The 20,793-nt window shown below is 38.5% G+C and overlaps 1 protein-coding gene across 1 annotated transcript; it reads right to left on the minus strand.

Moving 5' to 3' along the window:
* Nucleotides 1-943: 943 nt before the first annotated feature.
* LOC122971540 (glucagon-like peptide 2 receptor) lies at nucleotides 944-13,077 on the minus strand. Its single transcript, XM_044338249.1, has 13 exons — nucleotides 12,246-13,077; nucleotides 9,082-9,178; nucleotides 8,890-8,994; nucleotides 8,126-8,247; nucleotides 7,717-7,829; nucleotides 7,079-7,235; nucleotides 6,813-6,972; nucleotides 5,380-5,440; nucleotides 5,189-5,255; nucleotides 4,766-4,854; nucleotides 4,228-4,369; nucleotides 4,088-4,129; nucleotides 944-2,619 (listed from the first exon to the last, which is right to left on the minus strand). The coding sequence occupies exons 1-13, from the start codon at nucleotides 12,339-12,341 to the stop codon at nucleotides 2,251-2,253; spliced, it is 1,620 nt and encodes a 539-aa protein (XP_044194184.1). The 5' UTR covers nucleotides 12,342-13,077; the 3' UTR covers nucleotides 944-2,250.
* Between the last annotated feature and the right edge of the window lie 7,716 nt (nucleotides 13,078-20,793).

Below are 20,793 nucleotides of genomic sequence, written 5' to 3' on the forward strand. Positions count from 1 at the left end.
GTTACATATGTGTGAGAAGGGCCTAAATTTATGTTTTTTGTTTGTTTGTTAAGCCTCTAACTCAGACCTTTAGCTAATCTGTTTTATGTTAATTTAAATGTAATGTCAATTTGAGTCTCACTGTACAGAGGGATGATTTTTGTGATGTCACAACTAGTTTGGAGCCAATTATGGTTCTGTAAGCAACTTACACAAGTGTGATGTGGAAACTTGAAGCCTCCAGGGCACAAAAACTGAGGATGGACTTTACAGTAACGTAGGAGACACACGCACACCTGACTACACCCAACTGTGTTGTTGGTACATAGCATATCATACACTGCTGTAGTTTTCTCTGTGCTTTTCACAAACATGCTTTGCATAAATGAACAATTAGCTCTTTCATCTCATTTGTGTCAGTTTCTAATGGTACACTTCAAGTCCAACTGTGGAGGGGTAATTGTATCCCTGAAAGCCTACAGATGTAATGTGTGCTTGTCCATTAACTAAAATACTTCTTTGTTTTTTCCGGTAAGATAATTGATTTTTTTAATGAGTATTGTACTTGGCAAACCAGGTTTACTTAATAGGAAGCCTAATGACATGATGAGATTGTCACATATTGTTATGGTTCTATAAAGTGAGTAACCAGATCCTTAAATTTATGTTACACATAAAACCTAGTATTTTCTTTGACAGAACACACAAGACATAGAGTATCTGCATGTGTTTGGCTAGAGGTGGCAGATTTCTGATGTGGCCCTCAAGCCACATACTACATTGTATTGACTGATAGCTGCAAAGGCTGTGAATACCCAAAATATAATGCTTACCTTTCCAGTGTCCAGAAATGTCTAGAAATCTAAGTACTCTTTGTATAGTTTTGAAAAGTTGCTGTGTAGGTAGAAATGGCCTTTGCTTGTTGCAAGGTATCCAGCAGGACTCCATATATTTCTACCTGGAATGAGGTTTTTGGTCATAACAAGAAGACAATCTGTTGTTTTATTTGTGCACATACATTGTTGTGGGAATACATGTACAAATCATGTGACAGTTTTGACTGTACAACAATGCCTTTGATACATTTTAAGCTTCACAAGAATAGAAAACATGACAAGCTATAAAACTGCACACAGAGCCTTTGCATTCTGCATTATTCACTTTCAGACAACAAATACATTGTATTTATATGCACATTTCAATCCAGATGTTGTGCCATATGGATATTTATAACTGGCCTGACATAGTAAGATGTCATATTTTACATGGTAAATAAAACACAAATCTATGAAAAACACGTAACACTGTTGTTGCATTTGTATAGAATGATGTTCACTGTGAGGTTTATTGTATGTATAGATATTCAAAGTGACCATTAAATGCCTGCAAGAAGAATGTATTGTATGTTTATACTGTAACTGTAGAGCACTCGTCAAAGATTAGTGTTTATAGCCTTTGAATAAAAATATACTGTAGATGACTGGCCTTTCGCAAAAGAAATAATGAAAGAATTTATAGTGGAAAATGCCCAACTTTCCATTTTTAAGTCTGATTCTTTGGTAAAGCTTCAGTAAACATTTTATTCTCTCCTTTATCTGACTGACCTCCTTTATCTTGACTGATCCAATGTAAAGTTGTAAAATACATACCGGTAAATTCATGTAAAATGACCCACTTGCCAAATTCTCTGAAACCTCTTATATTCCCAGAGAATTATCCAAATTCCCATTTAAAATGTGATGGAATGGGAACTTAATCCTGCTGGAAAAATGTTACTTCCTGGAAAATAATGCACTCACAGTAGTGACCACATACTACTAGTTGGTGTACCCAAAATGCCCAATTAATAATGTAATCTATCCCATCCTATATAATCAAACTGCCTTTCCCTCTGTAACTAAACTAACCCATAAGTTTATGCCTAAAATCGATTCCTCGCTGTCATAATGCAACAGGAAATACATCACCTTATCATCATCGGACCTTTAAGTACAGTGCACACAATGGACTACACATGGCAGCTTCAGTATTTGCAGAGACTCAGCGATCAACCCAACTCTTGTGCTGGGCCTTCAGTCCTGCTCACACCAGCATTTAAAACAGTGAATTTTGTGGTGAAATCAGTTCATTTCAGAGGAATTACCGGGATCTGTGGATTCACTCGCAAGGGTGAAAATAAATCCATGCCCATCTTCTCAACTTAGTTGGTGAACTTAAGCACATGAATTTGCACCACTGACCGATAACAAACTGCACTCCACTAAAGAGGGATCAGAAGTCACTCTCCTCCAGAATCTCTTCCATGGTCTCCCCAAGCGTCATCTCCCCATCACTACTAGACAGGCTCTTCCTGGCGAGAAAGTCAAGCCCTGTTGCGTCACAGCCCTTCAACCCCTGACCTTTAAGCTCTCCAATTCTAAATGCTCCACCTCCACCATGTACAGCCACCTGAAGCAAGTGCGGGTGCATTGTGGAGGCGCCACCCACGTCATAGGATTCACACTGCCGAGAGCACTGTGGGCATTGCCCCCGAGTGTGCCTCCACAGATGCTTAAAGACCATGCCCCGAAAACAGCTGCTGACCGTGAAGTGGTGGGTGAACAGGAAAAGCTGCCAGTGCTTCTTCAATTCAGTTTGGACCTAAATACAGATAGGACACAAAATAAATCCCAGCTATATCTAACCTGAATTGCCATTTCTTTTATTTGATCCATTCAGCCTGACATTGTGTTTATTTAGTAAATTTCTTCTTCTTAATCCCACCTACAAAGCTCTAATTGGGTGATTGTTTCTCCAACCAGCAATGTCCACTACACTGTTAGAAAAGGCTGAACAAATCAGAGACATGGGTGGCAATTCTGAGCTCTGGAACCAAGCTAAGTAATACCAAAACATGTACATGAGTGTGGTGGAAACTGCCTTTCCATGATCAAACGAATGTGCCAGTGAATATGCAAAGATAACATTTACGTCAATAAGAGACAGTTCCTAAGGAAGTTAAAAAGAAGGCCAATCAGTAATGTAACATTTTGGTTCTCTGTATGAGGGGATTGAAGGCTGCTAGGCCCATTTTTATTTTGAGAAATGTGGAAAATGCTGAGACAGTATTATTTCTAGGCCAGGTGCAACTGATACATTTTAGAGAAGTTTGAGACACCATTGTTTCTGAGATGAAACATACTTGGATTATTACCAAAGTGTCAATGTCAAACGACATGGAGTCTAGAAAATAAGCTCCATATGAGGATGGGTTGTGAAAAGTATATAATATAATGTTTTATGATTTTGCATTAGGTTCTTTATCCCGGGATCAAGGCCTTGGTTTGCTTTGTGTTGCTCTTTATGCACAGTAAACCTATTCACATTGACCTCTACCAGCTTGAAGTGTATTTCTTTGAGTCTTTCTCTTAAAAGTGTTGAGTTTAATGCTAAGTTGTGGGTGACCTCAAGATTTATTTGCCCATTAGAAGATTTCCCATGACATGGGTGTAGGGGTATACATCTGGACATGATCCTTAAATTCTGCTGATCCCTAAATGTTTTCTTTATTCTTTTACATTTCCAAAGATTTTAGAATTTTTACTGTTGTTGTATTTTGACTTTTTGGCCACTTGTGGGCAGCAGAACAAACTTTAAACACAACACTGGCATGTTTCAAGTTGTAATGTCAAAGGTTTTAGCAAAGAATTGCCTATTTACACATCAGGCAGAAAAGAGGCAACGTTCTAATTATTTTCAAGTTGTGTTTCTGGCCATCTGACGAAATTAACTATCTTTTAGCTCTGGCTTTAGCTTCTATTTGGCTCCAGATTTGCTATACTCCACTATACTCCACTATGTTCACCAGCTAGTTGCTAACCTTGGCTATGAGTGACCCCTTTCACATTACACAAAGTAATTTGAGCTATTATTTATATGAAAAAAAAGAGTGCAGCTTTAAAATCCAAAGCCAACAGGTGACATTAAATGAAGAGATGACTTCTTTATTTTATTCCTAAGCTTCCGATTCATAGTATTCACTTTTCCTGAGATACTGATTCTGATTCTCCAACAAGGTCATACATGAAAATCACAGTACATATGGTATACTGACAGAAAAAAAACATACCTCTCCATTAGCAAAACAGTACAGCACAGCAACCACGAAGCCCTGAAAAAGGATACACATTATAAATCAAGTTTGATGTGGATGTAGAACAAACAACAAGAAGCTCTTGTCAGGTATGTAATCAGCATTATTGATCATACGTGGAAAGAGCTGAGGGTGAGGTTGATGAAGTTCCTGGCATAACGACTGCTGCCCTCCACACAGTAGTCATCTGTCAGCACAGTGAAGACCACTTCATGGATTCCCAGCAGAGGAATCAGTACCAGTGTTGCTCTGGCCAAGCTGACAGGGCATAAACAAAAACATACAGTGGTGAATAATTACAGCATGGATGCTATAATTAATGAGCAAGACAACAAGCCAGAAAAAAAGGCTATAAAATTTATACTGGCACATGATTCAAAAAGCAAAGAACAAACTAGAGGAGAGGACAGAGCTTTGTAAATGTATGCATGAGATTCCCTACCGTGGTGACATTTATGGTAGGGTTAAGAGGCAAAGCTTATGGGGGTGACATTTGAATTTGTGCTGTACATGGGCGTGATTAACATTTAAATGTTAAATCAGGGACCTCCTGTGCTGTTTTTAAGACACTACTTTGGAAATAACGCTCAAGGTCAAACTTGTTTCCTGACATTTGGTCACATACTGTACGTCAATGAAGGTCGGGTAAAATACCTGTATCTGTAGTCAGTAAATTTCACCAGATCTGCTTTCAGCTTGGACAGCAGCAGCTTCAGAATCTTGATGAATATAAAGAAAATGACCTGCAACACACATCAAAGGTAGTTTTAAAGAAGATGTATCCAAGACACAGACTAGACTAAATTTAATTAATTTATATCTGAGAAGCCTTCAGTCAGTGTGAATTTGTGTACAGAGAACTTAGCAATCAGTCATGCTTGTGACTGCTACAACATACGACGGCTTTAATATCACAAGGACTCACAAGACAGGAAGTGCTAAACACAGTATGAAATCAGAATGAAATTTACTTGACGTGCACCAGAGGAGAGAGAGAGCGATGTGATGTGTCTGTAACTAATGTGGACCTCAGGTTGAATAACTGTGCTGTGGTTCTTAGAAAGGCACTTCACTTACCAGCACTGATAAAGTAATCGGGCACTTTATGATCCACCAGAACCCTATGTTTACATTTGGCCAGCATCTTAGGAATAAAATTGGGAAAGATTTCTTTAATAGTCAAGCAAATTAAAGAAATAATGTCTGTTTGTTGGAATTATTTTATTCATTTCAGTATATTATAGTTTAGCATGTATTCAAACACTCACTCTTTGTTTTCATATAAAATCTTTACCACTGTCCATGGTGTCACAAACAAGACAGGTGCTCCTAAAAAGTAACAGCAGCACATGTTTTCATCAATAGATCATTCTCATGAAATAATATAAATTCAATGTAAATTCATTTGACAGACTAACAAAGATATTAATTTCATACAGTTTGTGTGTTCTGGCTGTGAAAATGAAAAATCACATTTGATGATCCAGTTTAAAATGACATTAGAGATATTCTATCTTTTGTTTTTGTCAACAAATCCCATCAAAAAACAAAACAACAATTTGTTGGGAATACTCTATCTCCGATGCAGATGGGACCATTACAGGTCCACACCAGAGCTGATGAGCAGGGAAACTACGTGGACCTGGCAGTATGGTATCCTTAACAGATCGAAATATTAATTTATTGAAAATAAGAAGCACAGGCTGTGGTATTAAAATAACAGAGTATGATTTATAACTGATTAATAACTATTATTACTAGTATTAAAACTATTACACCACTGAAGATGAAAACCTTAAAAAATGGGTCATAAATATATTGTTTCACTTCTAAAAAAAAAGGCAAAATAACTTCCCAAAACAGCTGACTGTAGTTTTTAACAAATGTTACTCAGACCGGAGTAAATAGAGCATTTGTTAGGGACTATTTTCAGTCATGGATTAATACACATTTGGTGTGTATTAATCTGTAAGTCAGTTTTTCGGCATGTAAGGGACTGAGTCAAATCCATCTGCAGTGTGTGTGTTCATGGTAATGAAGGAGCATGTCAGCCAGGTCAACAGTGTGGCTCATTGATGTGTTTTTCATAGTTTTTGGACAACAATGGAGTTCTACGGCACAGAGGAATAGATATATCAGGCTTTACATGCACACACTTGTTAGTAGATCAATCCATCATTGATTTTGGTCTTTTATGGGATTTACTGACAAGAAAAATACTGGATAAAATTCTCTAATATTTGAACACCCTGTGAAAACCTGAGCTCTATTTGTCCTTTAAACACTGCACATTCTTTAATTAGCCTAGCAGCTACTTAGTCTATCACATTTCTGACACTGATCAAAGAAATATGCTGATTTAAAAGGTGTTGTTTCTATATATTCACTTACAATAACTTGTACAGCTGTTTCAATCTCATCCTTGCGGGTCAACATTTGTCTGTTGTTGTGTTTAATTTTCAATCACCCATAAAAGAACCCAAATATATTCAGTTTACTATCATAGAGGACTAAAGAACATATTCACATTTGAGAATCTGGAATCAGAGAATTTGGATATTTTTTTCTTAAAAAATTACTCCAAACCATTAATCGATTATCAAAATAGTTGATTAATCAACTAAACAGTGCACCACTAGTCTGGAACCAGGCTACTTCCCAATACTTCAGCATGAATACAAACAATTAATTCCAGACTTACCCCATCCTAACAGCATGTATTTCTTCAGCAGACATCTTTTGGTCAACACAGCGGTGAAGAGCAGCGTGTGAAGGAAAATGGCCTCCACCAAGAGCCAGAAGTAGTTACAGGTCACAAAGTACTCCATGGCCACTCTGGAGAATTTGCACATTAGCGCTGTCTGTTTAGGAATATGTTTAGGATGGATTAGTCTTGTAAATTCACTACAGTTACATCAAAAGCAGCAGTCTGCTAATATGTGAATAATAAGGCAGTGGTGAATATACCGCAGAGCTTGAGTGAGAGTTCCATCCAGGGTCATCTTTGGGTAGGTTGGAATACATGATGTGTAAGAAGATTTCCTTAGAAATGACAGCTATGGCTCTCAGGATGAACGACACAAAGAGATTCATGTGGATGTAGTTCCTGGTACAGTGGAGCTTCCTGGTAACCAGATACAGGAGCAATTGGAGGAAGGCATTGATACACAGTTCCTGTGCAACTGTAAAAGCATTACTGAGGCCACACATCCTGACACGAGAGGAAATGAACTGAAATGTAACATTTTTGAACTACTAAATTGCCAATATGAAATAAAGTCTTTTTGCTTACATTCATTACAATAATCAATTATCTTTAAGTCATGTTATTACAACATTTAGTTTTGTCTCTAAAACATCCTAATGTAGCTCAGACACAAAGTTTAAGGCTTTATTCTGGTTTATTACAACCCTAATTTTTGAATTTTTAGCAAGCAATTAGTCTGATCAGTACAGTGTTATCATAACTGTAAGAAATGATGGCCACATCTTTGGAAATAAGACCTAAGATGTAATAAACTGGATTTATCCTTTAAATTCTCCACATATAATTAACAAATTAGGCTGTTTTACCATCAGATACCCGTCTACCCCCAAACACTGACCTCAACATGCCCATCAGGAGAGTGGCCAGCGTGAGGGAGAACAGGGAGAGGGAATAGCCAATGACAGAGATGACCCTGAGGGCTCTCTGGCGACGCATTTCATACATTTCCTCCTGGACACACACACACACACACACACACACACACACACACACACACACACACACACACACACACACACACACACACACAAACACACACAAGGTAATGGGCACATATCTTCAATGTTACTAATAAAGACGGACATTCTAGGACAGTAAAGTCATGAGAACAATCCCTGATGGTTTATGTAGAACAGATAAGTCATTAACTCCAAAGGACAAGACAAAAGATGGATTAGAGACCTTAAATCACCATATACACTATATCCCAACCTTTCAGCTCCAGCGCTTCTCCTCCTCTTCCTTACCTCATCTTTAAAGAACCGGTCCTCCTTACACTCAGAGTCATCCCTCCAGAACGCTGAAGAATTCTCCTCCTTTCGCCATGTCCCATTTTCCAAGCATTCTCTGTGCACCATCCTGGTGTCGTCTGCAGGTAATTGAAAGTCACATTGATATGCATGGTCTCTTCTGTCATTACAGTCAGAGGAGAGGCTGACTGACTGGGCAGGTAATCACTTTAACCTGTGCTAGAAAGGTGTTTTTACATTATTATACAGCTAAATCCCAAATTGGATGGTTATGGTCACTTTTCCGCTGAGTGTCATAAGTTTAATTTTGTCAAGGTAGATTTAACTAACTTGAATTTTTTGGCCTCTTTTTCACAGTATTTCTGCGTACTTAAGTCCTTTAGCGATTTTAGATAGTGTGCCAAATGATAGCAAATGGAAAAGTTTTAAAAGCTATTCAGTACTGGCAGAGTAGATTAAGTTAATTTCAATAGTTGATAGCTGACATGGTCAATAGCAAATTATAGCTTTACATTTAAAGCGTGACTATTTAACCATTTCTAACATTTCTATTTAGGCCATTTATCTGCACTGTTGAACACTTGGTCCTGTGACTAGCAAGGACACCAGTCTGTCTTGTGATGATTCACTTGAAATGAATGCAGTGTCAAAGAAGGCCTGAGGTGCACAAAGGGACATTCATGTAATATGGTTGAAGCTATATTTATTTTCAGTTAGCAATCACATACATTTTGTAGCCAAGTGCTAAAACATTACATTACTTTCGCTGATCCATGGTAAGTAAGAAGGACAGGGGACCGACACGTTCCCAGGAGATGAATGGGGCCAGCACACATAAGTGTCAAATGTTCCATTACAGTAGATCCCTGCGAAGAAAGAATAAAAGTCTCCCATGTATCAAAGGTAATAACAATGAAAAGAACTCATATTTGAACATTTGGCAGGAGGCTCACCAGTTCCTAGGGGTTCACTTCTTGTCAGATTCTTGTTGCAGGTTTCCTTGTATTCGGTCCGTTTAGCGATCAGACTTTCAAGCTTTGAGCATGTTACCTTCCATGTGGAGTAAGAAATGAGTCAGAAAGTGAGAAAATAGTTCAAATAGAAAACAGAACGTGGGCATTAAAGTGCACTGAAAGTGTTATTAATAAATTCATCCCATAAAACAGTGATCATTTGATTAATCTTTTCATTTTCCTTTCCTCTCCATGGCTATAAAGCAGCACAACACAACACAGTCTCTGTAACACTGTATAGAAACATTACATTGTTTCAACATAAAACATGTAAAAAAAAATATAAGAGAGCAGACTGCCATAAAAGTGCATTTGACTATTTTTTGGCCACCAGAGAACAGTGGGACAAGCTGAAAATACAACATTGGTATATTGTCACTTTATATGGAATGGAATGGACTACATTTATAGAGACTTTCTAGTCTTTCGACCACTCAAAGTGCCTTACATGACATTTCAACATTCACCTTTTCATACACAGATGGCAGAGGCTGCTATGCAAGGTGCCAACCTGTTCATCAGGATCTAATCTAATGCACATTCACACACACACACACACACACTCACACACCGTTGGCGCAGCCATCAGGAGCAATTTGGGGTTCAGTATCTTGCCCAAGGACACTTCAATATGTGAACTGGAGAAGCCAACGATCTTCCGATTAATGGACGACTTGCTCTACCTCCTGAGCCACAGATGCCCCACTTTATATGTTGAATGTGTTAGCAAACATATGCCTATTTTTCATCCAGCAGACACGGAGCAACAACAATGTTCATTTGGAGTCATTTTTCTGGCCACCTGATGAATCTAAGTCTAATATTGACTTTCCTTTCAGGTCTGTGTTGGTCTGCACCAGCTCCTGACAGAAATACCTGGCTCTTTACTCGATTCTCCGCAATGTTCACCAGTTAGTCACTAACTGCTGTCTGTTGTGTGGTGCTGGGTAGGTAATGTGCTATGGGTTTATCAGAGATTTTTGCTGAAAACAATGAGGAAATGGAAGGTTAATAGTGAGAGTGGTGAGACAGAACCAGAAACAGTCAATTTTATTGGCTGTAAAACCAAAACAAAGAGCTAAAAGTTGGTAAAACTCTGAATAGAGCTGAGGGGACCTGCAGTTGGGGAATAATTCTCTTACATGGATCTCTTACATTACTCATAGTCATTTGATTCATTGTTTATATAAAAATATTGATTAGTGCAGCTTTAACATTTTTGACTTAACTGAATTAGTAGTGAATTCAATTTGTCAATTAGATGTTCTAATATAAAATTAACTGAGTGAACTTAACTGAACTTAGTTTAATCAATAATAGTGTTGTTATATTGTCCAGAGTTGCTAATTAAGCTTGATTTAATTATTAGTTTTAGCAGCACTGTTTGCTATTGTGTTCAAAGCAGATAGTCCATGAATATATCATTCATGCAAAAGTGATTTGCAGAGCAAAACAGGGGATATCTATCTATCTATATATCATGTGACTCATTGGAAACATATATAAATAGCTACAAAACAAGCCTCCATCAATATGAACCCAATTATAACGATGTTTCCAAACTACCTAATATGACTAATTTGATGTGTTGAATGAACGATAAAAGTACTGAATGTGACAACATTCAATTTATGATTTGAGAATGAAAATCCTATTTATATAAAATTGAGCTCACGATAGAACTGATGATTATGATGAATTATTTTAATTAAACTGATTCTGATATTTTACAGTGCATCTGCTCATAAACCTGTTACACAGTATCTGCAGCCTCTGAACAGATGTGCTGTAGTGTGCAGTGGATGTTGCAGTATTTGTGTTTACCCACTTGGTGGGAGTATTAAATCAGACACACCTTCACTTATTGAGGAACATTTTCACCTGCGTGTAATCTGTAATTCATGCAGGCAATTTATCAACCTGATTCACTGCATTAGTGTCACGCCTGCACAAACACACCTCTCTATTTATTCTTGATGTTTAAATGATATGGACAGTGTGGGAGTGTGTCCTGAATTAAAGGTTATTGTATTTGACAGCTATCATATTAATTAATGCTCAGGCATAAATTATGATTCCTCTTTAATTTGCTGTCATTACTGAGACAAATAAGCCTTTACATTGTGTGAGAAACAAACTGAAGACCACACTTGGCCATGTCTGTCATTTATCATTCAGTGTCAGGGCTGAGGGTAGTAGCCTTCCTATCTCGGTCGAACACTCACGATCTTCACACCTCAGCGAGAAAGCAGCTGAACTCTGCAACCTCTTCGTGTGCGTTTGGCTGCCTGGTGGCATATCCACCACCTGTGCCAAGAAGATTTCTCATGTGAGCCGGCTGACAGAGGACGTTTCAATTCACTGAGGCTCGACTTGTCAAGACCCCGACCGGAGCGGCATCACCAATAAAGGAAAGACAAGAGCTGCTGTCTGCCTATCCTCTCTGTTGTCTCCCACGGGACTAAGCCTGTTTTAAATCCAGCCACAGAGTTTAAACTCCCCTGATAATTCACTGTATTATAACATTGAAGATGAAAGTGAATCTGCACAAAAACTAAAAAAAGGCTCTGTGATCTTATTTGTCTTGTATTTTAAGTGTTCCTCTGCTTTTTTCTTTCATTTCTTTGAGAAAAACTTTGGTCTCATTTATGATTCCCAAAACATATAAGTTGTTTTTCGAGCGTGTCACTTAACTTTTAACTAAACTATTCAGGCAACCAGTTTGGAAGCAGAAAATGTGTATGTATGAGCAGTGGGACCTTCTGTAGCCCAAACTCAATGTGAAAAAAGACTGATTTAAGATTAAAGGAATCAGCTAAAAACTATTCTCATTTCTGTCAGTGGGGTCATTGCTGTGTTTCATGAGAAATACAGCATGCAATCTTGCCTCATACAGTAAATCAGATTGAGGACTTGCTTTGTAGCCAAGTTTTATTGCAAATTTGTTAAGTAAATTAAAATGTTGAAGATTTTGACTATGGAGCGCAATGGCAAACAGCACCAGGTTTGAACCAGCTAGTAATGCTAAGACTAAATTTTTCACCCACTAAAAGTTATTTTAAACGCCTAATGTGTGCACATGGATGAATGAGGTATGAAATTACCTGGTGGTTGAAGATAACAAAGAGGATTAAGAGCAGAGGTGTGTCACTTGATGTGGCCCAGGTCCTCTTGTGCCAGGTCGGCAGCAGGGATGGCATTGTGCTGTATGTTTACATTGAAAGCAGCTGGTTTCTAGTTTCTCGGCTGGTTTGCCGTCTCATACCTGGCCCTGGACTCGCCAGGCCTCTCGCTCATCTTCTCTTTATCCCAGCACAGCTATCCTTGCCTCGCCACGCCAGTTGATTTGAAGCTCTCGGGTACAGTAGCTCCAGGAAGGTCTATTCAGTATATTGAACTATTTTGCAGGATGATTTGCAGGTAGAGAAAGTGTCTCCAGGTTTTGATGTTTGCCGTAGCTGGTAGCCTGCAGTTTCTCTAATATTCTTTACAATTATGTAAAATTGTTCTTGATCTTCTAAAGCAGGTTTCCAAAAATCCAAGCGACTTTATGGTTCTTTCAATGAACTGATCTTTGACCTGTCAAAAAAAGTTACCACCTAATGATTCATCTTATTTAGAATGTTATCCTAAGTGAAGAAGTCCTCATCTACAGTTCCACTCTTCTTGTCCATGAAGTACTCTGAGTCTGTGAAGGCGGTGGATCTGTCTGTGCTCGCTAAAGACACAGTGCAACTGAGCAAGGGCCTGTGGATCCTCACTGACAGATCGCCTCTCCCACCCCGTCCTCCCCTAACCAATCAAGATAAGGCCCGGGAGAGCCGGCTACATAACTGGACTAACTCTGTTGTCCAGGAAAACTGATCACACAGGAACAAATGGGCACACTGTCTTGATCTAATCTACTTACTGCCACTGAGCATACACACACACACACTCACACACATATGCACATTGTACAATAAATTCATTAGAAATCCATATATGCACCAGCAAATACCACCTGCTCTGTAGAAAAAGAGGGAAAACACTGACCCCTCCCTTCTGTTTAGCGATCTCACACAGTAACTGGGCATTCACTAGGATTTCTGACACTAATGGGGCGCTAGTGTAAACTAACAGGACTGAAGCCAAACACAGCCAGAGTAGGGAGCCAAAGTTGCCTGCTGCACGAGCCTCGTGCCCTGCACGAAGCCTGTCTCACTACATATTTCAAGCAAATTTCTTTAATTTCAAATTTTGTTAGCAAGGAGTGGAAGTGGAAGGGACACTTTTACACAATTACAAATTGACAGAAGGTTTCTTTTGTGACCACAAAGAAAGTAATAACAACATTATTAGTTGATTGTTTCATTTAATAGTTTTAAAAGCTACATTAATTGTTTAATTTTGCCACCAAGGATGTTGTTGCCCATCCCAAAGAAAGCTGAAAACATAACATCTGACATATCATCACATTATAAAGTTGTTATGGCTAATTACATTAGCAAACATTTATCTATTAACACATCTAACAGACTCAGAGCAACATTTGCACACATTTGGAGTCTTTTTTGGTTTCCAAAAAACTCCTGAGAAGATCTGTCTTCTTAGCTGCTAATTTGCTGCTGTTTGGTGCTGGGCAGGGATCGTACAGAGTGTTATATAAGACCTTTTTTTGTGCTGAAAACAAAAAAACAGATTTATTGGGAGAACTGAGCTTGCTAGCCTGAAAACTAGTTAGTTAGAACACTTAAACAAGCCCTAAAAGCCCTAAAAGGCTAAATAACTTTGTAGAGCTGCACAGTTGGATGCTTTTTAGTAGGATCATTACTGCAAGTGACATATTTCACATTACACTCGTTCATTTGATTTGATGTTAATATAAAAAATGTAATTTATTGCAGCTTTAAGTAACAAAGAATTTACAGTAGAGTTGTGTATAGGGACAAACACAATGTTAAAACGTCTCAAGGTTCAACAAGCAGTGAAAAGCAAACAGCAGCTAATATTCACTATAATATCTTGAGCTCTACATTAATCCTCTCAATACAACTTAATATAGAAAGGGTGAAGGCAAAATTATGAGACAAAAACAACATGCAGTAAGAAGAGGCAGGTAAAAGGGAGAGACATACTTATCTGTTTTGAAATGAAGGAGCAAACCTCAGCAATGCATCATGTGGAATTGTAATTGTGTTTTTATTACATGGTGATGTAGCTTTCAAATGTCCCTGTGGTATGAATGTGACAGAATCCATTGCAGAGAAAATATATGGAATATTATTGTGTTTCAGGACCACATAGTTCACCAGCATTGCCATTATTTCTGACTGTGATGTACGAAGGAACCGGTGAAATTAAATTTTTCCCAGCTCCATAAGCCTGGCAATATACAGCGAGGCAGTAGGCCCACAATGTGTGCCTAACTAAGAGACAGTAAAGATGAAGCTCAGAGCAGAGACAAAATACATGTATCAAAATATTCCATTGCAATTTGGGAAGATTTAAAGGGCAGTAAAGCAGTTTACAGGCAGGTAAAGCAGACATGTCCTCGGGGTGCTGGATATGATGGGATTCTCATTTAAAGCTCGACTTGCTTTCAGCAGGAAGGGGAGAAGCTGAAGAGGCTGTTGAGGAGGCAATGTGTGAGTTCAAGTGTGCCCATTTGAAACCCACACAGTGGTTTTGATGGTATTAATTGATGCTATGTTAAACCAGTCAGGAAGGTTGTATTCATCAGAGCCATTTCTGAGCCTTAATTACATTTAGTGATTAGCTGGTGAACAAAGTGGAGTGTTTAGCAGGTTAAAAAGCAGAAATTTCGATCAGGAGTTGGTGGAGACCAAAACAGAGTTAAAAATGAGTGTATATTGGATTTACATTTGTCAGCTAGCCATAAACATGACATCCAAATGAATGCTAATGTTTCTCCGTGTCCTCTGGATTTGTGAAAAAGCAACTTTTTATGAACATGTTTGCCATAGCAACTTCAAGAGGTGATAACAAACATATTAATGTAGTGTTTACAGTATGATTTTCTGCTGGCAAAAACTGATACAGGCAGTCATTAGCTGTTAGCTTGCTATCACATACACTCAGCATCCAGTAGCACTAGCAAACAATTTATAGCCTACTTCTTGTTTACACGTTGGATTAAAAGTTTCATGGTAAACACAAATTCAAAAAGTAAAATGAGTGCCTGAATTGAATATGCAAGTCACATCACTATTTTGAGAAAGGTGGCATCTTTGCGCTGGGGCCCGTGATAGCATACCTTCAGCAAACAGAATAAACTTTTGGATGTGTCACACTATTGTATGTCCATAGAAAAAGCCAACCGCTTGTTACCACATGCAGATCATTCAATAAGGTGACCACAAAAACAGCAAACTGCAGTTGGACTCAACGTCAAACATGCAAGTCAACTCAACAAGGCCATCTTGAATATGTTTGACAGTCGACAGTCACAGTTGTGGAGGTTGGGTAGCTATAGTGGATAAGACAATGACACATCTCTTTATTTCCACTCATTACCGCACCCTGTGACCCATAAAAAACACTGTCTGAGAAACCAGACTTCAGTGATAGTGTAGTAAAAAGGACAATTGGTTTGGCAGGATGCCCGGACAAAGTGTTTTGAATTACAGAAGAATGAGGAGTAGGAGCAATATTTGTCTCATTTAATTTTTAACCAGCGGCAGAGTTGATTTTTAACTTCTCAAGTTACAAGATACAGTACCAGACACATGCTCTGTGGAATAAGCCTGTGTGTTTTCACACATAATTATGACAGTAAGAACCTGTGTTTGTCACATTTAAAACTTACTGGCAGAATCCACAAATGGATAAAACTGAGTTATAGGAAGTTGAAACTGTCCAGTCGCATACACTTCTGCTACATACAGTACAGCCATACAAACGGTACTACTCAGATTTTACCTTATACAGTATAAATGTGCATACTTGAGCTGTATAACATCAACAAGATTTTGGACTACTGGAAAAGCACAAGAAGACAATCTAATCACACTTCATTTGTTTCATACCAAACAGTATTTAATGTGTTTTTTTCATGATATCGGAGTTAAAATGTAAACTACATTTTTATCACAAGAGATAAATCCAGACAACAGAACAAAAGGTAAGTGTAGAACTAAAGTCAAGTTTCCTTTTATGTCCTATGTATTAAGACAGAAGTGTATGATTGATTGATTTTCAGGTTAATGTTTTCTGTATGTTAATACTGAGTAACCTGGATAATGTGTAAAAATTCTGCTCTGGCCAGATGGTCACTTTAAAGATTTTTTTGGCTACTCTGTGGCAGTGGAACAACCTGTTAACATGTAATTGACATATTAACACCTTATGAAAATGTATGGCGGTGTAGTTAGCTTGTTAACAGTTGCCTATTTACACAACCAGCAGACACAGAGCAACAGTAGCATTCATTTGGAGTCTTGTTTGTTGACTGTTTACTCTCTCTCTCTAGCTTTGTTTTAGTCTCTCTTTAGCATCTAAATGTGCCACTATATTAATAAACTACTTGCTAACTCTGTCTGAAATCTGCTGTCAGCTGCTGCCAGAAATGAGGCTGATGAGAGCGGTGAGACTGAACCAAAACAGTGGCCTTTGCTGGCCATAAAATCCGTTCAAAAATTTACTGAAAGATGCTAAAAAATGATGAGACATGAGGGGGACAGCAGATTTGATAATAATTCTCTGTGGGTTTGTCACTATGAGTAATTCATTTCACATCAAATGAAGTCATATGATCTATTGTTAATATGAAAACGTAAATTAGAGCAGCTTTAAATTTTCTTGAGTTAAGACTTTTTGTTTGTTGAGAGAACAGTCATGTCAAGTCAATTTTAACTCCATCTACAAATGCCACAGAATGAATGATGGACATAACAGGGTCTACTAAAGAGTGCCAATGTTAAAAATAAAGAGTATAGAATAATCCACCGTCAGATAATTTCACCTGGTTATATATCATCTGTGAGTGATATCCAATGCATTCCAGAGGGTCCATCTCAGATGAAGTGTTACCTCATCTACTTTGATTAACTACTATTTCCCAGAAAGTGTTATGACAACCCCCATCGGAGGGTTGGAAACGTTGTTTTCAATTACCACTCGACATATGGGCTCATAAATAAAGCTAGTTATCTGACTAGTTTCTCAACACGTTAGAAATGCCACTTATCTTCTGGCTGCACTGCACTCTGGTCTGTTGGGGGTTACGGCTGGTGGAGAAATTGATATCAGTGCAAATAGAAAAAAAAAATGGTCCAAGGACTCCATGTTAGATTGCAATTTTTTGATGGTGTTACAGAATTTAGATTTTACCTTTAAAGGTCAGGTTACACCGCCATAAACATCAGGTGGCAGTGTTCATGAAGTTGAAATATAATTATGCAATACCTCCTGCTTTCCCACCAATCAGATTGACTCTCTGTTATGAAATGTTACATAAATTTTACCTCAGCCCACACAAATAGCCATAAATTTAGGGAGTGAATTTCAAGTGAAAGTTGAAAGAGGTTAGTCACATTAACGTGCCTGTGTGTATCTCCTCCCTGCATCCCTACCTCTGTGGGGGTCAGTGCTCAGCTAACGTGGGGGTTGGTGTTCTTACACGTATTGGGTAAACACAGTGCTGCAAATGTTTACGATGTCCTGCAAATGGGTTAGAAAGTGTTTAGTGGACAGGACAGGTGCTATGCGGAAGGTTAAACAGGTTGCAGTGCCGGTGCGTAAACTGTTTGGGTCTCTGATGCCTGCAGGCCTGCCCTGCTGTGTTTGGGAGTTGGAGCTTTGACCATTTTTCAGGTGAAGAGTACAAACATTTCTTGGTAAGGAGGCGGCCTGGTGTGAAGATGCTGTAAAGGCATTAGCAGGGTATGGCAACCAGACCAGAAAACACGTTTAATGTGTGTTAAGTAACCTGTATTTGTATAGTATAGTAAGTATTTGTGGAATCACTAATAACTGTACCATAATTGTAATATTAGTATCAGTAAAGTGTAGGATTAATGGACCAAATTTTCATACAGGTGCAGCAGGATACCAAGAAATTCATTATCATTTTTAAACATTTCCTTTTTGAAATTTGCACACATGTTGCACATACTACAAAATACTGAATACTACTAAAAGTACAGTGTAGATTTGTTTATACATGTACACATGCATATACAGCACATCAGAACATGTGCACGCATCCTCCATGTGTTTACATTCTTGCTGAGGCGGAGTGTTGGCGGGGGAGAGGGGGGCGAATGGCAGCTCTCAGCCGGAAAAACAAACAGGCTGAGGGCCGTGGAGAGAGCCCGGAGCCCGGGGACGCTCAGGAACATCCTGTCCACTGGTCTGCGTGGGTCAACACCAGACACAGCTTCAGGCACCGCATTGCTCCGTAGCCAAATAACAGCATCAGCACCACGTCAAGGTGCTGTTCGACCCTGAGGGCCAAGGTTGTGCAAGAAGCAAATCGCTGTTTTCTTTCGGATTCTGAGCAAACAGCAACGTAGAGGAAAAATACAAGGAAGTGACATGGTCTATAATCTAGGTTAATTTTATCACAATCTTGTCAAAACCACATTGTAACAATTTACTCCTAAGAAAAGGTTGAAATACGTTGCTTATAAAAAATGTTTGGAGAGTGGAGAAAGCATAAGGCTTTAGGATTTTTACATACTTAGCGATTTAGTGTTTTCATTTTCATTTTTCAAAGTTGGGGAACTAAAGACAGACAGATTTAAAAAATAATGGTCAAAGTGAAGCAGCAGAGGCTGAGATTTCTGACTTTTATTTCCTAGGAGGCTCTGAAAATGCTGCATCCTACATTTACCATAATGCAACCAAGAGCATCTTCTCATTAGACACTCTTGCCTGGTAAATGCATGTCTTTTAATCTCTATACCCACAGTTCATAATGGGGGCTCTCTAGTAAAAAAAAATTGTAGTCTTTTTGGAGTTATTATTACAGAAAACATTATATAACTGTCTTCACAGGCTGAGTATGACTCCATGTGAGTGGTAAACTGATACATACATACATACATACATATATATATATATATGTATATGTGTATATATATATATATATATATATATATATATATATATATATGTATATATATATATATATATATAGGTATAGGTATACCTGTGCAATCTAATGCAATTAATTACAACAGGTCTTTATCCTATGATGAAACATTTCTATCCTGATGGGAGTGGTCTCTTCCAGGATGACAATGCCCCAATTCACAGGGCATGAGGGGTCACTGAACGGTTTGATGAGTATGAAAATGATGTGAATCATATGCTATGGCCTTCACAGTCACCAGATCTCACCCTAACTGAACACCTGTAGGAGATTTTGGACTGACATGTTAGACAGCGCTCTCCACCACCATCATGAAAACACCAAATGAGGGAATATCTTTTTGAAGAATGTTCACCCAGAAGGGGGATGAATGCCTTACTGAGACACTTTATATTGTTTGTGTTTCCTTTTCCTAATTTGTCACTTGTCTCTTTCTCTCTCTCTCTCTGACACACACATATATTTATGCACACACACACACACACGCGCACACACAGGGTGAGAGTCCAGTCAGTCTTAGCCAGATTGTCCACATTGCTTTGGTGCCCCGCCCATTTTTCGGCACATTTTTAACAGCAATATTTCAGTCCAAAATCAATATAAGTAAATGGAAATGCCACCATTAGTGGATCAGTGGAAGTAATTCACCTTTTGATCTCGTGTATAACATTGGTGAACTTTGAAATATGTACCACTCTCCAGTTCCAAGCCGTCTGGGCAATTCTGACTTTTGAGGGAACAGAAAGGAATGGTAAATCCAAAATGTAGGGAACTATCATATATTAGCTCTGTCACACAACTGCTTATGTCTATTTATTGCTATGTCACCAAGCTCTCAAACATTAAGCATTTTGCAAGGACGAGCCAATTTATTTTGCTGTTTTATGGCTGTTCCGAACAGCAACACTCAAACATGAAGTGGAAGACATTCAAAGTGTTGCACTCGTACAAAAGTGAAACAAATTGTTGTGAAAAGAAAAAAAAAGGAGAGCTTGAATTTGAAGTTCTAAACCTGCTTGCCCTCTCACCTTCACACACCTGGCCAATCACTGCGAGAAGAGGGCGTAAATGTCAGATTGTTGGTTTTGGAAAGTCATAGAAATTGTCAGCTGACGAGCACTTCTTTTGACGTATACTGGTGCTTAGTCTTTTTTTTTTTATCACACCTGTTCTTCTGCTTTTAGACGCCAGATGATTCTGTGTTACAATATATTTATACAATATGTTGCACCTCTAAAGTACTGCGTAAGGCTCCAAGGTGTTCAAAAATGTGCCAACTGAATTCTTAGTCCAACACAAGCATGAGCTGCAGTTTCCTCCACAGAAACATTACAGTGCATTTTGTATGACTGGACAATGCGTTGTTATCTGCTACGTGCTTACGTTTTGGGCTTAATATAGAAGCCTGTGCTGCACAACACAGCCTGTGAGTTTCATTGGAATGAGCTGATGGAGATAAAAGCCTAAGCAAACACAGATATCCTTGACTCGGGTAGTCATGACACCACATTTCCTGGTCTGACTCATTAGCGACTCAGGAGCAAGTAAATATAAAG

Source organism: Thunnus albacares, chromosome 20 (genome assembly GCF_914725855.1).
Source record: "Thunnus albacares chromosome 20, fThuAlb1.1, whole genome shotgun sequence".
NCBI lineage: Eukaryota > Metazoa > Chordata > Actinopteri > Scombriformes > Scombridae > Thunnus > Thunnus albacares.

What these genes read in the sequence shown, in the direction of transcription:
- LOC122971540 (XM_044338249.1), bottom strand. Translation starts at nt 12,341, where the DNA reads ATGCCATCCCTGCTGCCGACCTGGCACAAGAGGACCTGGGCCACATCA. An exon ending in CTTACCATGGATCAGCGAAA is followed by an intron (nt 8,248 to 8,889) that starts GTAATGTAATGT and finishes AATTACCTGCAG; the next exon opens with ACGACACCAGGATGGTGCAC. An exon ending in TTTACTGACTACAGATACAG is followed by an intron (nt 4,370 to 4,765) that starts GTATTTTACCCG and finishes ATGCCCTGTCAG; the next exon opens with CTTGGCCAGAGCAACACTGG.